The following is a 20,692-nucleotide window of genomic DNA, read 5'->3' on the forward strand; positions in this document are numbered from 1 at the left end:
CCGCTGTCCCCTCGCCGTCCCCGCGCTGTCCCCAAAGGGGGACACGCCCCTCCCCCACCCCCTCCCCGCGGACACGCCCCTCCCCTCCCCCCCCCCCCCAAATTTTTAATTGGGGCGTGGGGGACGCGGATTAATCCGGGCGGGGCTGCGGGGGGGGAGGGGAGGGAGGGAGGGAGGGGTGGAGGGGGTGGGGGAGGGGCGGGGAGGGAGGGGGGGAGGGGTTTGGGGGAGAAGGGGGAAAATTGGGGGGGGGTCCTGATTGGCTGAGAGGGGATTTTGGGGGAGGGGAGAATTTTGGGGGGTTCTGATTGGCTGAGAGGGATTTGGGGGGATTTTTGGGGGGATTTTTGGGGGGGGTCTCGATTGGTTGGGGGGGGATTTTGGGGGAGGGGGGAATTTTGGGAGGGATTTGGGAGAAGATTTTGGGGGTTTCTGATTGGCTAGGAGGGATTTTGGGGGGCTCTGATTGGCTGAGGTGGATTTTGGGGGGGATTTTTGGGGGTCCTGATTGGCTGAGAGGGATTTGGGGGAATTTTTGGGGTGATTTTGGGGTTGTCTTGATTGGCTGGGAAGGGATTTTGGGGGAGGGGAGAATTTTGGGGGGCCCTAATTGGCTGAGAGGGATTTGGGGGGATTTTTGGGGGGTCTTGATTGGCTGAGAGAGGTTTCTGGAGGAGGGGCGAATTTTGGGAGGGATTTTGGGGGTTTCTGATTGGTTGGGGGAGATTTTGGGGGGGATATTGGGGGATCCTGATTGGCTGAGAGGAGATTTTGGGGGGATTTTGGGGTGTCCTAATTGGCTGAGAGGGGATTTGGGGACAGGAGAGAAAATTTTGGGGGGTCTTGATTGGCTGAGGGGGATTTTGGGAAAGATTTTGGGGGGATCTGGGGGAATTCTGATTTGTTTGAGGGGATTTTAGGAGGGCCCTGATTGGCTGAAGGGGATTTTGGGGGGATTTAGGGCATCCTGATTGGTTGGGGGAGGGATTTGGGGGAAATTTTGGGGGAGATTTGGAGAGTCCTGATTGGTTGGGGGAGGGGAAATTTGGAGGAGGGGGGATTTTGGAGTAGCTTCAAAAGGGGATTTCAAAAGTCCTGTTTCCCACACTTTTCTCCTCCTTTTCCACCATTTCTCTCACTTTTCCCATCTTTCCCCCTCATTTTCCCGCCTTTTCCCCCTCAAATTTCCCTTTCCCCTTCCCATTTCCCTCATTTTTCTGCCGTTTCTGTTCCCTTGCCATATTTTGCTTCCAGTCTTTTCCCCCTCAAATTTCCCACCGTTTTCTCCTGTTTTTCCTGACTTTTCCCCCCTCAAATTTCCCCTTTTTCCCCTTTTCATTTCCCACCCTTTCCCCCTCACATTTCCCGCCATTTCCCCCTCACTTTTCCCATTTCCCCCTCACTTTTCCCACCATTTCTCCCTCCCATTTCTCACCTTTATCCCCTCACATTTCCCTCATTTTTCCCCTCACGTTTCCCTCGTTTTTCCTTTCAGATCTCCTCACATTTCCCCCTCACATTTCCCCTTTTCCCCTCACATTTCTCACATTTTTTGCTCACTTTTCCTGCCTTTTTCCCCTCACATTTCCCACCCTTTCCCCATCTCATTTCCCGCCCTTTTCCCCTCTCAATTCCTGCAATTTTCCCCTCACATTTCCTGCCTTCGTCCCCACTTTTCCCACCATTTCCCCCTCACTTTTCCCACAATTTCCCCCTCACTTTTCCCACAATTTTCCCCTCACATTTCCTGTCCTTTTTTCCTCACTTTCCCCTTCATTTTTTCCCACAATTTCCCCTCACATTTCCCACCCTTTCCCCCTCACATTTCCCGCCTTTTCCCCTTCATTTTCCTGCCCTTTCCCCCTCACTTTTCCCACCATTTCCCCTCACATTTCCAGCCATTCCCGGCCTCACGTTTCCCTTCACATTTCCTGCTTTTTCCCCCTCATATTTCCCTCCATTTTCCCCTCATGTTTCCCGCCATTTTCCCCTCACGTTTCCCGCTTTTTTCCCCCCTTTATTTCCCTCCATTTTCCCCTTACATTTCCCACAATTTTCCCCCTCCATTTCCCTCTCAAATTTCCCACCTTTTTCCTTTCACATTTCCTGCATTTTTCCCCCTCACGTTTCCCGCCATTTTCCCCTCACGTTTCCCGCCATTTTCCCCTCACGTTTCCCGCCATTTTCCCCTCACATTTTCCCCTCACATTTCCCTCCATTTTCCCCTCACGTTTCCCGCCATTTTCCCCGTCACGTTTCCCGCCATTTTCCCCTCACGTTTCCCGCCATTTTCCCCTCACATTTTCCTCCATTTTCCCCTCACATTTTCCCTCCATTTTCCCCTCACGTTTCCCGCCATTTTCCCCTCACGTTTCCCGCCATTTTCCCCTCACGTTTCCCACCATTTCCCCTCACGTTTCCCGCCATTTTCCCCTCACGTTTCCCGCCATTTTCCCCTCACATTTCCCTCCATTTTCCCCTCACATTTCCCTCCATTTTCCCCTCACATTTCCCGCCATTTTCCCCTCACGTTTCCCGCCATTTTCCTCTCACGTTTCCCGCCATTTTCCCCTCACATTTTCCTCCATTTTCCCCGTCACGTTTCCCGCCATTTTCCCCTCACGTTTCCCGCCATTTTCCCCTCACATTTCCCTCCATTTTCCCCTCACATTTCCCTCCATTTTCCCCTCACATTTCCCGCCATTTTCCCCTCACGTTTCCCGCCATTTTCCTCTCACGTTTCCCGCCATTTTCCCCTCACATTTTCCTCCATTTTCCCCTCACGTTTCCCGCCATTTCCCCTCATGTATTCCTCCCTTCTCCTTTCACATTTCCCACCCTTTTCCCCCCTCACTTTTTTCCTGTTTTCCCCCCACATTTCCCCCTCACGTTTCCCACCTTTTTCCCTCCACATTTCCCGCCATTTTCCCTTCACATTTCCCATCCTTTCCCCCTCAAACTTCCCCTTTTCCTCTCACACTCTGCTTTTTTTTGCTCACTTTTTCCCTCCACATTTCCCACCATTTTCCCCTCACTTCCACTTCCTTCATTTTCCACCCATTTCCCCTTCCATTTCCCACCTTTTTCTCCTCACTTTCCCTCCTTTTTTCCTCACTTTTCTCACCCTTTCCCCCTCACATTTCCCCCTCATTTTTCCCGCCATTTTCTCCTCATATTTCCTCCTTTCCCCTTCCATTTCCCCCTCAAATTTCTCACCTTTTCCCCTCATATTTCCTGCTTCTTCTCCCTCACGTTTTCCTCCATTTTCCTTTCAGATCTTCTCACATTTTTCACAATTTTCCCCACTTTTCCCTCAATTTTCCCCTCACATTTCCCCTTTTCCTCTCATTTTCCCACATTTTTGCTCACTTGTTTCCCTCCATTTCCCCCTCACTTTTCCCACCTTTTCCCCCTCATTTTCCCTCCATTTCCCCCTCACTTTTCCCGCCATTTCCCCCCCAAAATGGTGGAATTTGGGTTTTCTCCCCCAAAATCCAGAACCGCCCTGACCAATCAGAGTCTTTATTGTGGGCGGAGCTTGCGCCGCCTTTAAATTAAAATACAAAACCCTAAAATCCCAAAAACACCCGGAAACGCCCCAAAAATGCTGAGGGGGGAGGGGCTGGACCCATTTTGGGGGAGGGGAATTGGGGGAGGGGCCCATGGGAGGGGTTTGGGGGGGCCCCATGGGGGGAATCTGGGGGGGGGAGGGGTCTCCAGGGCTGGAGGCATCTCAAGGACTTCCATGAGCACCCAAAATTTCATTCCCGTGGTTTTTGGGACCTTCTGGTTGAGTGGAGGCATCTCAAGGACTTCCATGAGCACCCAAAATTTCGTTCCCGTGGTTTTTGGGACCTTCTGGTTGAGTGGAGGCATCTCAAGGACTTCCATGAGCACCCAAAATTTCGTTCCCGCGGTTTTTGGGACCTTCTGGTTGAGTGGAGGCATCTCAAGGACTTCCATGAGCACCCAAAATTTCGTTCCCGAGGTTTTCGGGACCTTCCGGTTGACTGGAGGCATCTCAAGGACTTCCAGGAGCACCCCAACATCTTCTTCCCATGACTCTTGGTTGACCTCCACAACTCTTGATTGACTGGAGGAACCTCCAGGACTTCCAGGACCTTCTCCAGGACCTGTCCATGATTTTTGGGTCTTCCCAGTTGACTGGAGGCATCTCCATGGCTTCAAGGAACACCGCAGTATCTTCTTCCCATGACTCTTGGCTGACCACCATGATAGCTGGCTGATCTCCATGACACTTGGTTGGCCACCATGATTCTTGGTTGGCCACCACAACTCTAGGTTGACCTCCAGGACTCTTGGTTGGCTACCACAACTCTTGGTTGACTTCCAAGACTCTTGGTTGACCACCATGATTCTTGGTTGACCACCACAACTCTTGGTTGACCACCATGATACCTGGCTGATCTCCATGACACTTGGTTGACCACCTTGATTCTTGGTTGACCTCCAGGACTCTTGGTTGGCCACCACAACTCTTGGTTGACTTCCAGGACTCTTGGTTGACCACCACAACTCTTGGTTGACTTCCAGGACTCTTGGTTGACCACCATGATTCTTGGCTGACCCTATGGCTCTTGGTTGACTTCTGCAACTCTTGGTTGATCACCAAGATTCTTCGTTGACTTCCACAACTCTTGGTTGACCCCCCCCCAACTCCTGGTTGACCACCACAACTCTTGGTTGACGTCCAGGACTCTTGGTTGACCTCCAGGACATCTGGTTGACCCCTATGGCTCTTGATTGACCACCATGATTCTTGGTTGGCCACCACAACTCTGTATTGACCACCCCAATTCCTGGCTGACCACCATGACTCTTGGTTGACCACCATGATGCTTGGTTGACCACCGTGATGCTTGGTTGACCTCCATGATTCTTGGCTGAGCTCCAGGACTCTTGGTTGACCTCCCCAACTCCTGGTTGACCACCACAACTCTTGGCTGCCCCTTTGGCTCTTGACTGACCGCCATAATTTTTGGTTGACCACCACAACTCCCGGTCGATCTCCAGGACTCTTGGTTGACCTCCAGGACTCTTGGTTGACCTCCAGGACTCTTGGTTGACCCCTATGGCTCTTGATTGACCGCCATGATTCTTGGTTGACCACCACAACGCTCAGTCGATCTCCAGGACTCTTGGTTGACCTCCAGGACTCTTGGTTGACCCCTATGGCTCTTGATTGACCGCCATGATTCTTGGTTGACCTCCGTGACTCTTGGTTGACCACCACCACACCTGGTTGCCCACAACACCTCCACAACCTCCTCCAAAACCCCCCTCTGCATCTCCCAATCACCTCCAACCACCTCCAGAACCTCTCCATCCTCCCACACCTCCATCCCGACCCCCTCAAACCCCCCCCGGGGACCCTCCCCCGGCTCAGTTGAGGAAGCGCCGGCAGCGCCGGGCGCCGCAGTTGCAGGCAGCTTGGCCGCCGGCTCCTCGATGGGGAACTTGTAGTCGTAGGTGAGCTCCTCGCCGCGCAGGATGCGGCGCAGGGCGAAGATGACGATGCGCTTGTGGCCCTCCACGTGGATGACGCGCGAGTAGCAGTTGGGCTCGCACGAGTGGTTGATGAAGCGCGCGGCGCTGCCGTGCATGGTGGCGTCCACCACCTCGGCCTCGTCGATGCGGAACATGTAGCAGCCGATGCCCTGCGGGGACGGCCAGGGGGTCAGCGGGGGTGAAGGGCGTGGTCAAGGGTTGGGGTGTGGTTAGGGGTTGGGGCGTGGTCAAGGGTTGGGGAACCATCAAGGGTTAGGACATGGCCAAGGGTTGGGACGTGGTCAAGGGTTGGGGCGTGGTCAAGGGTTGGGGTGTTGGGGCGTGGTCAAGGGTTGGGGAACCAGCAAGGGTTAGGACATGGCCAAGAGTTGGGGCGTGGTCAAGGGTTGGGGTGCGGTCAAGGGTTGGGGTCATGGTCATGGGTTGGGGCGTGGTCAAGGGTTGGGGGTATGGTTAAAGGCTGGGTCATGGTCAAGGGTTGGGGTGTGGTCAAGAGTTGGGGCGTGTCTAGGGTTGGGGTGTGGTCAAGGGTTGGGGTCATGGTCAATGGATGGGGTGTGGTCAAGGGTTGGGGGTGTGGTTAGGGGTTGGGGCGTGGTCAAGGGTTGGGGTGTGGTCAAGGGTTGAGGGTATGGTCAAAGGTTGGGGCGTGGTCAAGGCTTGGGGTGTGGTCAAGGGATGGGACATGGTCAATGGATGGGGTGTGGTCAAGGGTTGGGGTGTGGTTAAGGGATGGGACATGGTCAATGGATGGGGTGTGGTCAAGGGTTGGGGTGTGGTTAAGGGATGGGACATGGTCAATGGATGGGGTGTGGTCAAGGGTTGGGGGTGTGGTTAAGGGTTGGGATGTGGTCAAGGGTTGGGGTCATGGTCAAGATTTGGGGTGTGGTCAAGGGTTGGGGCATGGTCAATGGATGGGGACTCATCAAGGGTTGGGGACATCATCAAGGGTTGGGGTGTGGTCAAGGGTTGGGGACTTCATAAGGGTTGAGGGAATGATAAAGGGTTGGGGACATCATCAAGGGTTGGGGACATCATCAAGGGTTGGGGACCCATCAAGGGTTGGGGACATCATCAAGGGTTGGGGACACCATCAAGGGTTGGGGACCCATCAAGGGTTGGGGGACATCATCAAGGGTTGGGGACCCATCAAGGGTTGGGGACATCATCAAGGGTTGGGCACCCATCAAGGGTTGGGGACCCATCAAGGGTTGGGGCCACATCAAGGGTTGGGGACCCATCAAGGATTGGGGCCACCATCAAGGGTTGGGGGACATCATCAAGGGTTGGGGACACCATCAAGGGTTGGGGACCCATCAAGGGTTGGGGACATCATCAAGGGTTGGGGACACCATCAAGGGTTGGGGACCCATCAAGGGTTGGGGACATCATCAAGGGTTGGGGGACACCATCAAGGGTTGGGGGACCCATCAAGGGTTGGGGACATCATCAAGGGTTGGGGCCACCATCAAGGGTGGGGACCCATCAAGGGTTGGGGCCACCATCAGGGGTTGGGGCCACCATCAAGGGTTGGGGACGTATCAAGGGTTGGGGACACCATCAGGGGTTGGGGACACATCAAGGGTTGGGGACATCATCAAGGGTTGGGGACCCATCAGGGGTTGGGGCCACCATCAAGGGTTGGGGACGTATCAAGGGTTGGGGACACATCAAGGGTTGGGGACACATCAAGGGTTGGGGACATCATCAAGGGTTGGGGACACATCAAGGGTTGGGGGACCCATCAAGGGTTGGGGACACCATCAAGGGTTGGGGACCCATCAGGGGTTGGGGACACCATCAAGGGTTGGGGACCCATCAAGGGTTGGGGACCCATCAAGGGTTGGGGCCACCATCGAGGTTTGACTTTCCGGTAATTTCCCCACCCTTTCCCCTCCTAAATTTCCCACGTTTTCCCCTCGCATTTCCCTCCATTTTCCCTTCATGTTTCCCGCCCTTTCCCCCTCACTTTTCCCTTCACATTTCCTGCCATTTCCCACCCTTTCCCCCTCACCTTTCCTGCCATTTTCCTCTCACATTTCTTACCCTTTACCCCTCACTTTTCCCTCCATTTCCCCTCACTTTTCCCACCCTTTTCCCTCCATTTTCCCCTCACATTTCTCACCCTTTTCTCCTCACTTTTCCCACTCACACTTCCCGCCATTTTCCTCCCCCTATTTCCCTCACATTTCCCTCCATTTCCCCCTCACGTTTCCCTCCATTTTCCCCTCACTTTTCCCTCCATTTTCCTCTCACTTTTCCCTCCATTTTCCCCCTCACATTTCTCTCCATTTCCCCCTCACTTTTCCCTCCTTTCCCCACTCACACTTCCCTCCATTTTCCCCTCAATTTTCCCCTCACATTTCCTGCCATTTCCCCCTCACATTTCCCACCATTTTCCCTTTACATTTCCCACCCTTTCCCCTCACATTTCTCTCCATTTTCCCCTCACGTTTCCCTCCTTTTCCCCTCATTTCCCTCACTTTTCCCACCCTTTTCCCTCCATTTCCCCCTCACATTTCTCGCCCTTTTCTCCTCACTTTTCCCACTCACACTTCCCGCCATTTTCCTCCCCCTATCCCCTCATATATCCCTCCATTTCCCCCTCACATTTCCCTCCATTTCCCCCTCACTTTTCCCTCCTTTTCCCCCTCACATTTCCCACCCTTTCCCCTCACATTTCTCTCCATTTTCCCCTCACGTTTCCCTCCTTTTCCCCTCATTTCCCCTCACTTTTCCCACCCTTTTCCCTCCATTTCCCCCTCACATTTCTCGCCCTTTTCTCCTCACTTTTCCCACTCACACTTCCCGCCATTTTCCTCCCCCTATTCCCCTCATATATCCCTCCATTTCCCCCTCACATTTCCCTCCATTTCCCCCTCACTTTTCCCTCCTTTTCCCCCTCACATTTCCCACCCTTTTCCCCTCACTTTTTCCTCCATTTTCCCCTCACATTTCTCGCCCTTTTCTCCTCCCCTTTCCCTCCTTTTCCCAATCACACTTCCCGCCATTTTCCTCTCCATTTTCCCCTCACATTTCCCTCCATTTTCCCCTCACTTTTCCCCTCACATTTCCCACGCTTTTCCCCTCATTTCCCTCCATTTCCCCCTCACATTTCCCTCCATTTCCTCCTCACTTTCCCTCCCTTTTCCCCTCACATTTCCTGCCATTTTCCCCTCACTTTTCCCACCCATTTCCCCCTCACATTTCTCGCCCTTTTCTCACTTTTCCCACTCACACTTCCCGCCATTTTCCTCCCCCTATTTCCCCTCACGTTTCCCACCCTTTCCCCCTCACTTTTCCCTCCATTTCCCCCTCACTTTTCCCTCCTTTTCCCCCTCACATTTCCCACCCTTTTCCCCTCACATTTCCCACCCTTTCCCCCTCACATTTCTCACCCTTTTCTCCTCCCCTTTCCCTCCTTTTCCCACTCACACTTCCCGCCATTTTCCTCTCCATTTCCCCCTCACATTTCCCTCCATTTTCCCCTCACTTTTCCCCTCACATTTCCCACGCTTTTCCCCTCATTTCCCTCCATTTCCCCCTCACATTTCCCACCCTTTCCCCTCACATTTCCCTCCATTTCCCCCTCACTCTTCCCTCCATTTCCCCCTCACTCTTCCCTCCATTTCCCCCTCACTCTTCCCTCCATTTCCCCCTCACTTTTCCCACCCTTTTCCCTCCATTTCCCCCTCACATTTCTTGCCCTTTTCTCCTCACTTTTCCCACTCACACTTCCCGCCATTTTCCTCCCCCTATTTCCCTCACATATCCCTCCATTTTCCCCTCACTTTTCCCTCCATTTCCCCCTCACTTTTCCCTCCTTCTCCCTCCATTTTCCCCTCACTTTTCCCACCCTTTCCCCCTTCATTCCCCCTCACATTTCTCGCCCTTTTCTCCTCCCCTTTCCCTCCTTTTCCCACTCACACTTCCCGCCATTTTCCTCTCCATTTCCCCCTCACTTTTCCCTCCTTTCCCCACTCACACTTCCCTCCATTTTCCCCTCACTTTTCCCCTCACATTTCCCGCCATTTCCCCCTCACATTTCCCACCATTTTCCCTTTACATTTCCCACCCTTTCCCCTCACATTTCTCTCCATTTTCCCCTCACGTTTCCCTCCTTTTCCCCTCATTTCCCCCTCACATTTCCCACCCTTTCCCCCTTTATTTTCCCCTCACATTTCCTGCCATTTCCCCCTCACATTTCTCTCCATTTCCCCCTCACATTTCCCTCCATTTCCCCCTCACATTTCTCTCCATTTCCCCCTCACATTTCTCTCCATTTCCCCCTCACATTTCTCGCCATTTTCCCCTCCCTTTTCCCTCCATTTTCCCCTCACTCTTCCCTCCATTCCTCCCTCACTTTTCCCTCCTTTTCCCCCTCACTTTTCCCCCTCACCTTTCCCTCCATTTCCCCCTCACATTTCCCACCTTTCCCCCCTGAATTTCCCGCCATGTCTCCCATTATAAAATTCAGTCAAGATTTGGGCTCATCCCCCCCAATTTTTGGGTTTTCCCTCCCATTTTTTTGGCTTTTCCCCCTCCCAATTTTTTGGGCTCTCCTCCCCATTTCCCACAGAGCCCCAAATTTTTCCGCCTTCCCCCAATTTTCGGGGTTTCCCCCCTCATTTTATTGGGATTTCCCCCCATTTTTGAGCTTCCCCCTTTTTTGATCCTTTCCCTCCATTTTTGGGGTGTCCTCTCCCTTTTTTGAGGTACCCGCCCCAATTTTTTGACTTCTCCTCCCAATTTTTTTAACTTTCCCTCTCACTTTTTAAACTTTCCCTCCCAATTTTTGCCTTTTCTCCCTCAATTTTTTTGGCATTCCCCCCATTTTTGGGACATCCCTCCCATTTTTCAATTTTTACCCCATTTCCCCCCAATTTTTTACATTTTCCCCATAACCAACTTCCCCCTTTATTTTTTGGGGCGTCCCTCCCATTTTTTGAGGCGTTCTCCTCATTTTTTGGGGGCGTTTTCCTCATTTTTTGGGGTGTTTTTGCAGTTTTTTGGGGTTTTTCCCCCCAAATTTGGAGGTGCCCACCTTGCTGTCGTAGAACTTCTCCCGCTTGTCGGTGAGCACGGAGCGCACGACGATTCCGGAATATTCTATCACCATCTCCCCGGCCTCGATGTTCCTCTTGCAGAACAGGCCCCTCCCGTGGATGGCTGAGCTGGATTTGGGGGGGTCGGGGTCACCCCCAAATTTTGGGAACCCCAAAAATCCCCCCAAAAACCCCAAATTTCACCCCAAACCCCCAAATTTCACCCAAAACTCCACCCCAAAATCCCCTAAAATCCCCCCAAATTCTCCCCTGTCTGTGGATGTTTGAGCTGAGGGGGGTCAGGGTCACCCCCAAATTTTGGGAACCCCAAAAATCCCAAATTTCACCCCAATTCCACCCAAAATCCCCAAATTTCACCCAAAACCCCCAAATTTCACCCAAAACTCCACCCCAGGAACCCCAAAATCCCCCAAAATTCTCCCCTGTCTGTGGATGGTTGAGCTCAGGGGGGTCAGGGTCACCCCCAAATTTTGGGAACCCCAAAACCTCCAAATTTCACCCCAAACTCCACCCAAAATCCCCAAATTTCACCCAAAACCCCCAAATTTCACCCAAAACTCCACCCCAGGAACCCCAAAATTCTCCCCTGTCTGTGGATGGTTGAGCTCAGGGGGGGGTCAGGGTCACCCCCAAATCTGGGGAACCCCAAAAATCCCCCCCAAAAACCCCAAATTTCACCCAAAATTTCACCCAAAATTCCCCAAATTTCACCCAAAACCCCCAAATTTCACTCAAAGAACCACCCCAAAATTCCCTAAAATCCCCCAAAATTCTCCCCTGTCTGTGGATGGTTGAGCTGAGGGGGGTCAGGGTCACCCCCAAATTTTGGGAACCCCGAAAATCCCCAAATTTCACCCCAAAAATCCCCAAATTTCACCCAAAACCCCCAAATTTCACCCAAAACTCCACCCCAAAATCCCCTAAAATCCCCCCAAAATTCTCCCCTGTCTGTGGATGGTTGAGCTCAGGGGGGTCAGGGTCACCCCCAAATCTGGGGAACCCCAAAAATCCCCCCCAAAAACCCCAAGTTTCACCCCAATTTCACCCAAAATTCCCCAAATTTCACCCAAAACCCCCAAATTTCACCCAAAACTCCACCCAAACCCCCCAAATTTCATTCAAAGAACCACCCCAAAATCCCCTAAAATCCCCCAAAATTCTCCCCTGTCTGGATGGCTGAGCTGAGGGGGGTCAGGGTCACCCCCAAATTTTGGGAACCCCGAAAATCCCCAAATTTCACCCAAAACCCCAAATTTCATTCAAAGAACCACCCCAAAATCCTCTAAAATCCCCCCAAATTCTCCCCTGTCTGTGGATGGTTGAGCTGAGGGGGGCCAGGGTCACCCCCAAATCTGGGGAACCCCAAAAATCCCCCCCCAAAAACCTCAAGTTTCACCCAAATTTCACCCAAAATTCCCCAAATTTCACCCAAAACCCCCAAATTTCACCCAAAACTCCACCCAAACCCCCCAAATTTCATTCAAAGAACCACCCCAAAATCCCCTAAAATCCCCCAAAATTCTCCCCTGTCTGTGGATGGTTGAGCTGAGGGGGGTCAGGGTCACCCCCAAATTTTGGGAACCCCGAAAATCCCCAAATCCCCCCCAAAAATCCCCAAATTTCACCCAAAACCCCCAAATTTCACCCAAAACTAAACCCCAGGAACCCCAAAATCCCCCCAAAATTCTCCTCACCCTGTGGATGGTTGAGCTGAGGGGGGTCAGGGTCACCCCCAAATTTTGGGAACCCCGAAAATCCCCAAATTTCACCCCAAAAATCCCCAAATTTCACCCAAAACCCCAAATTTCATTCAAAGAACCACCCCAAAATCCTCTAAAATCCCCCCAAATTCTCCTCTGTCTGTGGATGGTTGAGCTGAGGGGGGTCAGGGTCACCCCCAAATCTGGGGAACCCCAAAACCCCCAAATTTCACCCAAAACCCCCAAATTTCACCCCAAGCTCCACCCCAAAGCCCCAAATTTCACCCAAAATTCCACCCAAAAATCCCCTAAAATCCCCCAAAATTCTCCCCAGCCTGTGGATGGTTGAGCTCAGGGGAGTCAGGGTCACCCCCAAATCTGGGGAACCCCAAAAATCCCCCCCAAAAACCTCAAATTTCACCCCAATTTCACCCAAAATTCCCCAAATTTCACCCAAAATCCCCAAATTTCACTCAAAGAACCACCCCAAAATTCCCTAAAATCCCCCAAAATTCCCCCCTGTCTGGATGGTTGAGCTCAGGGGGGTCAGGGTCACCCCCAAATCTGGGGAACCCCAAAACCCCCAAAAAAATCCACCCAGGAACACCAAAAACCCCGTAAAAATTCACCGAATTTCCCCCCAAAAAACGACCCCAGGAACCCCAAAATCCCCCCAGGTGTGCCCGCATGTACCTGCAGCTGTGCCCAGGTGCCCCAGCTGTGCCCAGGTGCCCCCAGGTGTTCCCAGGAGTGCCCACAGGTGTGCCCAGGTGTGTTCCCAGCTGCCCCACAGGTGCCCCCAGGTGTATCTGAGATGTCCCCAGCATGTCCAGGTGCTCCCAGCTGTGCCCAGGTGTGTGTCCAGGTGCCCCAGCTGTGCCCAGGTGCCCAAGCCATGCCCAGGTGATTCCAGGTGTATGCCCAGGTGCCCCAGCTGTGCCCAGGTGTGTGCCCAGGTGCCCCCAGGTGCCCCCAGGTGTGTGCCCAGGTGCCCCCAGGTGCCCCCAGGTGTGGGCCCAGGTGCCCCAGCTGTGCCCAGGTGTGTTCCCATGTGCCCACAGCTGCCCCCAGGTGCCCCAGGTGTGCCCAGGTGCCCTCTAGGTGTGTGCCCAGGTACCCCTAGCCGTGTCCAGGTGCCCCCAGGTGCGCCCAGGTGTGTTCCCAAGTGCCCACAGCTGCCCCCAGGTGCCCCAGGTGTGTGCCCAGGTGCCCCAGCTGTGCCCAGGTGTGTTCCCAAGTGCCCACAGCTGCCCCCAGGTGCCCCCAGGTGTGTGCCCAGGTGCCCCAGCTGTGCCCAGGTACTCCAGGGTGCCCCTCGGTGTGTGCCCAGGTGCCCCCAGGTGTCCCAGGTGTGTGCCCAGGTGTCCCAGGTACTCCCAGGTGCCCCCAGGTATGTGCCCAGGTGCCCCCAGGTGTCCCAGGTGTGTGCGCAGGTGTGCCCAGGCATGTTCCCAAGTGCCCACAGCTGCCCCCAGGTGCTCCAGGTGTGCCCAGGTGCCCCCAGGTGTGTGCCCAGGTGCCCCAGGTACTCCCAGGTGCCCCATGGTGTGTGCCCAAGTGCCCCCAGGTGTCCCAGGTGTGTGCCCAGGTGTGCCCAGGTGTGCCCAGGCATGTTCCCAAGTGCCCACAGCTGCCCCCAGGTGCTCCAGGTGTGCCCAGGTGCCCTCTAGGTGTGCCCAGGTACCCCTAGCTGTGTCCAGGTGCCCCCGGGTGTGTGCCCAGGTGTGCCCAGGTGTGTGCCCAGGTGTGCCCAGGTGTGTTCCCAAGTTCCCACAGCTGCCCCCAGGTGCCCCAGGTGTGCCCAGGTGCCCTCTAGGTGTGCCCAGGTACCCCTAGCTGTGTCCAGGTGCCCCCAGGTGCCCCCAGGTGTGTGCCCAGGTGTGTTCCCAAGTTCCCACAGCTGTCCCCAGGTGCCCCAGGTGTGCCCAGGTGCCCTCTAGGTGTGCCCAGGTACCCCCAGCTGTGTCCAGGTGCCCCCAGGTGTGTGCCCAGGTGCCCCCAGGTGTGTGCCCAGGTGCCCCAGGTACTCCCAGGTGCCCCCAGGTATGTGCCCAGGTGCCCCTAGGTGTCCCAGGTGTGTGCCCAGGTGTGCCCAGGTGCCCCCAGGTGTGTTCCCAAGTGCCCACAGCTGCCCCCAGGTGCCCCAGGTGTGTGCCCAGGTGCCCCAGCTGTGCCCAGGTACTCCAGGGTGCCCCTAGGTGTGTGCCCAGGTGCCCCCAGGTGTCCCAGGTGTGCCCCAAGGTGTGCCCAGGTGTGTTCCCAAGTGCCCACAGCTGCCCCCAGGTGCCCCAGGTGTGTGCCCAGGTGCCCCAGCTGTGCCCAGGTACTCCAGGGTGCCCCTAGGTGTGTGCCCAGGTGCCCCCAGGTGTCCCAGGTGTGCCCCAAGGTGTGCCCAGGTGTGTTCCCAAGTGCCCACAGCTGTGCCCAGGTGTCCCAGGTGTGCCCCCAGGTGTGCCCAGGTGTGTTCCCAGGTGCCCACAGCTGCCCCCAGGTGCCCCAGGTGTGTGCCCAGGTGCCCCAGCTGTGCCCAGGTACTCCAGGGTGCCCCCAGGTGTGTGCCCAGGTGTGCCCAGGTGTGCCCAGGTGTGTGCCCAGGTGCACTCACCGGTAGACGCCCACCGCCTCCTTGGCCGTTCTCTTGAGGTGCCGGAAGCGCATGGCCATGGGCAGCTCCAGGCTGGTGGCGCGGCTGGGGGGGCGTCAGGGGCTCCCCAAAACCGGGAGGACCCCCAAAACCCCCCCGAGAAATCCCAAAAATCCCCCAAAACCCCAAAAAAAACCCCAAAACCCCCAAAATCCCCCAAAACCCACAAAGAACCCCCAAAATCCCGCAAAAAACCCCCAAAATTCCCCAAAAAACCCTCCCAAAATCCTCAAACCTCAACCCCCAAAAACCCCAAAACCCCCCAAAATCCCCCAAAAAACCCCCAAAAATCCCCAAAAAAACCCCAAAACCCCCAAAGAACCCCCAAAACCCCCCCAAAAACCTCCCAAAATCCTCAAACCCCACCCCCCCAAAAAACCCCAAAACCAAATAAAATTCCCACCCCCCTCCCCAAAATCCCAAAGGAAGACCCAAAATCTTCCCCCAGAATTTGGGACATCCTAAAATCCCAGGGAGCGCCCCAAAAATCCCTCAGGAGGAAATCCAAAGCAGCCCAGAGATTTGGGGGACCCCGAAAATGCCTCAGGTGAGAAGGGAGAGCAGGTGTGCCCCCATTGAGTTCTATGGGGCAGACACCAGGTGTGCCCCCATTGAGTTCTATGGGATGGACACCAGGTGTGCCCCCATTGAGTTCTATGGGATGGACACCAGGTGTGCCCCCATTGAGTTCTATGGGGCAGACACCAGGTGTGCCCCCATTGAGTTCTATGGCACAGACACCAGGTGTGTCCCATTGAGTTCTATGGGGCAGACACCAGGTGTGCCCCCATTGAGTTCTATGGGGCAGACACCAGGTGTGCCCCCATTGAGTTCTATGGGGCAGACACCAGGTGTGCCCCATTGAGTTCTATGGGATGGACACCAGGTGTGCCCCCATTGAGTTCTATGGGGCAGACACCAGGTGTGCCCTCATTGAGTTCTATGGGGCAGACACCAGGTGTGCCCATTGAGTTCTATGGGGCAGACACCAGGTGTGCCCCATTGAGTTCTATGGGATGGACACCAGGTGTGCCCCATTGAGTTCTATGGGGCAGACACCAGGTGTGCCCCCATTGAGTTCTATGGCACAGACACCAGGTGTGCCCCCATTGAGTTCTATGGGGCAGACACCAGGTGTGCCCCATTGAGTTCTATGGCACAGACACCAGGTGTGCCCCCATTGAGTTCTATGGGGCAGACACCAGGTGTGCCCCATTGAGTTCTATGGGAGGGACACCAGGTGTGCCCCATTGAGTTCTATGGGATGGACACCAGGTGTGCCCCCATTGAGTTCTATGGGGCAGACACCAGGTGTGCCCCATTGAGTTCTATGGGGCAGACACCAGGTGTGCCCCCATTGAGTTCTATGGCACAGACACCAGGTGTGCCCCCATTGAGTTCTATGGGGCAGACACCAGGTGTGCCCCCATTGAGTTCTATGGGAGGGACACCAGGTGTGCCCCCATTGAGTTCTATGGGAGGGACACCAGGTGTGCCCCATTGAGTTCTATGGGATGGACACCAGGTGTGCCCCATTGAGTTCTATGGGATGGACACCAGGTGTGCCCCCATTGAGTTCTATGGGATGGACACCAGGTGTGCCCCATTGAGTTCTATGGGGCAGACACCAGGTGTGCCCCATTGAGTTCTATGGGGCAGACACCAGGTGTGCCCCCATTGAGTTCTATGGGGCAGACACCAGGTGTGCCCCCATTGAGTTCTATGGGGCAGACACCAGGTGTGCCCCCATTGAGTTCTACGGGGCAGACACCAGGTGTGCCCCCATTGAGTTCTATGGCACAGACACCAGGTGTGCCCCCATTGAGTTCTATGGCACAGACACCAGGTGTGCCCCCATTGAGTTCTATGGGATGGACACCAGGTGTGCCCCCATTGAGTTCTATGGCACAGACACCAGGTGTGCCCCCATTGAGTTCTATGGGGCAGACACCAGGTGTGCCCCATTGAGTTCTATGGGATGGACACCAGGTGTGCCCCATTGAGTTCTATGGGATGGACACCAGGTGTGCCCCCATTGAGTTCTATGGGGCAGACACCAGGTGTGCCCCATTGAGTTCTATGGGGCAGACACCAGGTGTGCCCCCATTGAGTTCTATGGGGCAGACACCAGGTGTGCCCCCATTGAGTTCTATGGGATGGACACCAGGTGTGCCCCATTGAGTTCTATGGGGCAGACACCAGGTGTGCCCCCATTGAGTTCTATGGGGCAGACACCAGGTGTGCCCCATTGAGTTCTATGGGGCAGACACCAGGTGTGCCCCCATTGAGTTCTATGGGATGAACACCAGGTGTGCCCCCATTGAGTTCTATGGCACAGACACCAGGTGTGCCCCATTGAGTTCTATGGGATGGACACCAGGTGTGCCCCATTGAGTTCTATGGGGCAGACACCAGGTGTGCCCCATTGAGTTCTATGGGATGGACACCAGGTGTGCCCCATTGAGTTCTATGGGATGGACACCAGGTGTGCCCCATTGAGTTCTATGGGGCAGACACCAGGTGTGCCCCATTGAGTTCTATGGGAGGGACACCAGGTGTGCCCCCATTGAGTTCTATGGGATGGACACCAGGTGTGCCCCCATTGAGTTCTATGGGGCAGACACCAGGTGTGCCCCCATTGAGTTCTATGGGGCAGACACCAGGTGTGCCCCCATTGAGTTCTATGGCACAGACACCAGGTGTGCCCCATTGAGTTCTATGGCACAGACACCAGGTGTGCCCCCATTGAGTTCTATGGCACAGACACCAGGTGTGCCCCCATTGAGTTCTATGGGGCAGACACCAGGTGTGCCCCCATTGAGTTCTATGGGGCAGACACCAGGTGTGCCCCCATTGAGTTCTATGGGAGGGACACCAGGTGTGCCCCATTGAGTTCTATGGCACAGACACCAGGTGTGCCCCATTGAGTTCTATGGGGCAGACACCAGGTGTGCCCCATTGAGTTCTATGGGGCAGACACCAGGTGTGCCCCCATTGAGTTCTATGGGATGGACACCAGGTGTGCCCCCATTGAGTTCTATGGCACAGACACCAGGTGTGCCCCCATTGAGTTCTATGGCGCAGACACCAGGTGTGCCCCCATTGAGTTCTATGGCAGAGACACCAGGTGTGCCCCATTGAGTTCTATGGGATGGACACCAGGTGTGCCCCATTGAGTTCTATGGCACAGACACCAGGTGTGCCCCCATTGAGTTCTATGGCACAGACACCAGGTGTGCCCCATTGAGTTCTATGGCACAGACACCAGGTGTGACCCCATTGAGTTCTATGGGGCAGACACCAGGTGTGCCCCATTGAGTTCTATGGGGCAGACACCAGGTGTGCCCCATTGAGTTCTATGGGGCAGACACCAGGTGTGCCCCCATTGAGTTCTATGGGGCAGACACCAGGTGTGCCCCATTGAGTTCTATGGCACAGACACCAGGTGTGCCCCATTGAGTTCTATGGGGCAGACACCAGGTGTGCCCCCATTGAGTTCTATGGGGCAGACACCAGGTGTGCCCCCATTGAGTTCTATGGGATGGACACCAGGTGTGCCCCATTGAGTTCTATGGGGCAGACACCAGGTGTGCCCCCATTGAGTTCTATGGGATGGACACCAGGTGTGCCCCCATTGAGTTCTATGGCACAGACACCAGGTGTGCCCCATTGAGTTCTATGGGGCAGACACCAGGTGTGCCCCCATTGAGTTCTATGGGGCAGACACCAGGTGTGCCCCCATTGAGTTCTATGGGAGGGACACCAGGTGTGCCCCCATTGAGTTCTATGGGGCAGACACCAGGTGTGCCCCATTGAGTTCTATGGGATGGACACCAGGTGTGCCCCCATTGAGTTCTATGGGGCAGACACCAGGTGTGCCCCCATTGAGTTCTATGGGATGGACACCAGGTGTGCCCCATTGAGTTCTATGGGGCAGACACCAGGTGTGCCCCCATTGAGTTCTATGGGATGGACACCAGGTGTGCCCCATTGAGTTCTATGGGATGGACACCAGGTGTGCCCCCATTGAGTTCTATGGGATGGACACCAGGTGTGCCCCATTGAGTTCTATGGGGCAGACACCAGGTGTGCCCCCATTGAGTTCTATGGGATGGACACCAGGTGTGCCCCATTGAGTTCTATGGGGCAGACACCAGGTGTGCCCCCATTGAGTTCTATGGGATGGACACCAGGTGTGCCCCCATTGAGTTCTATGGCACAGACACCAGGTGTGCCCCATTGAGTTCTATGGGGCAGACACCAGGTGTGCCCCCATTGAGTTCTATGGGGCAGACACCAGGTGTGCCCCCATTGAGTTCTATGGGGCAGACACCAGGTGTGCCCCATTGAGTTCTATGGGGCAGACACCAGGTGTGCCCCATTGAGTTCTATGGGGCAGACACCAGGTGTGCCCCCATTGAGTTCTATGGCACAGACACCAGGTGTGCCCCATTGAGTTCTATGGGATGGACACCAGGTGTGCCCCCATTGAGTTCTATGGGAGGGACACCAGGTGTGCCCCATTGAGTTCTATGGGGCAGACACCAGGTGTGCCCCCATTGAGTTCTATGGGATGGACACCAGGTGTGCCCCCATTGAGTTCTATGGGATGGACACCAGGTGTGCCCCCATTGAGTTCTATGGGGCAGACACCAGGTGTGTCACCCAAGAGTGCTGGGGGGGTCCCCAATATTTGGGGGGCACCTGTGGGGTCCCAGGTGTGGGGGGGGACACCAGGTCTACCCCATAGACTCCAATGGGGGGGGGGATAAAGAATTTTGGGGGGGGTCCCTGTGGGGGTTTTGGGGGGGCGACTCCCCCAAATTTCCCGGGGTGGGTGGGGCCTCACCGGGTGGGCTTGAGCTGCACCTCGTCCTCCTCCTCCTCGCGGGGCGGGGGTCCCTGGGGCAGGGCGCGGTGCTGGGACGCCAGGAAGCTGAACATGTCGAAGGTGCACTTCCTGTGGGGGAGGGGAGGCCTTAGAGGGGACCCCCAGCCAGGGCTGGCCCCGCCCCCCACACATGGGTGGCCCCTCCCCCAGGCAGGGCTGACCCCTCCCCCAGCCAGGGCTGGCCCCTCCCCCCACACATGGGTGACCCCGCCCCCAGGCAGGGCTGGCCCCTCCCCCACCCCCAGGGACCCCCCGTGTTGTCCCCAGCCCGAGGGGTGGCACCAAAGGGGGCTCTGGGGAGGGGCTTGGAACCCTCCCAGTGGCTCCCAGTCTCATCCCAGTATGGCCCAGTGCCTCCCAGTCCCCCTCCCAGTACGGCTCAGTGCCTCCCAGTACAGCCCAGTGCCTCCCAGTCCCATCCCAGTATGGCCCAGTGCTTCCCCAACACCCTCCAGTATGGCCCAGTGGCTCCCAGTCCCTCCCAGTCCCTTCCAGCCTCCCCCAATCCCCTCCCAGCCCCTCCTAGTTCAATCCCAGTCCCTCCCATTCCCTCCCAATCCCCTCCCAGTCCCTCCCAGTTTATCCCAGTTCCTCCCAGTCCCCTCTCAGTTTGTCCCAGTCCCTCCCAGTCCCTCCAGTTCCTTCAAATCCCCTCCCAGTTCCTTCAAATCCCCTCCCAGTCCGTCCCACTCCCTCCTAGTTCAATCCCAGTCCCCCCCAGCCCCCTCCAGTCCCTCCCATTCCCCCCCTAACCCCCTCCCAGTCTCTCCCAACCCCCTCCCAGTCCATCCCAGTCCCTCCCAATCCCCTCCCAGTCCTACCCAGTCTCTCCCAACCCCCTCCCAGTCCCTCCCAGTCCCTC

At 55.7% G+C, this 20,692-nt stretch overlaps 1 protein-coding gene across 6 annotated transcripts; it reads right to left on the reverse strand.

Annotated features, from left to right (window-relative positions):
* Window positions 1-3,506: 3,506 nt before the first annotated feature.
* LOC132341370 (histone-lysine N-methyltransferase 2B-like) lies at window positions 3,507-19,936 on the reverse strand. Of its 6 annotated transcripts, none has more exons than XR_009490162.1 (6): window positions 19,789-19,935; window positions 14,901-14,984; window positions 10,574-10,703; window positions 5,169-5,678; window positions 4,509-5,048; window positions 3,507-4,428 (listed from the first exon to the last, which is right to left on the reverse strand). XR_009490162.1 is itself a non-coding variant. In XM_059872871.1 (5 exons), exons 1-5 carry the CDS (start codon window positions 19,881-19,883, stop codon window positions 4,752-4,754), a joined length of 1,116 nt encoding a protein of 371 aa, XP_059728854.1. In that variant the 5' UTR covers window positions 19,884-19,935; the 3' UTR covers window positions 3,507-4,751. The 6 variants fall into 6 exon arrangements, 3 of the variants coding, with proteins under 3 accessions (XP_059728854.1, XP_059728855.1, XP_059728856.1); XR_009490161.1 differs by having other exon boundaries at window positions 3,507-4,468; XR_009490163.1 differs by having other exon boundaries at window positions 3,840-3,855; window positions 4,000-5,048.
* Window positions 19,937-20,692: the final 756 nt, after the last annotated feature.

The sequence above is a fragment of the Haemorhous mexicanus genome, chromosome 39 (genome assembly GCF_027477595.1).
Source record: "Haemorhous mexicanus isolate bHaeMex1 chromosome 39, bHaeMex1.pri, whole genome shotgun sequence".
NCBI classification, from domain to species: Eukaryota; Metazoa; Chordata; class Aves; order Passeriformes; family Fringillidae; genus Haemorhous; species Haemorhous mexicanus.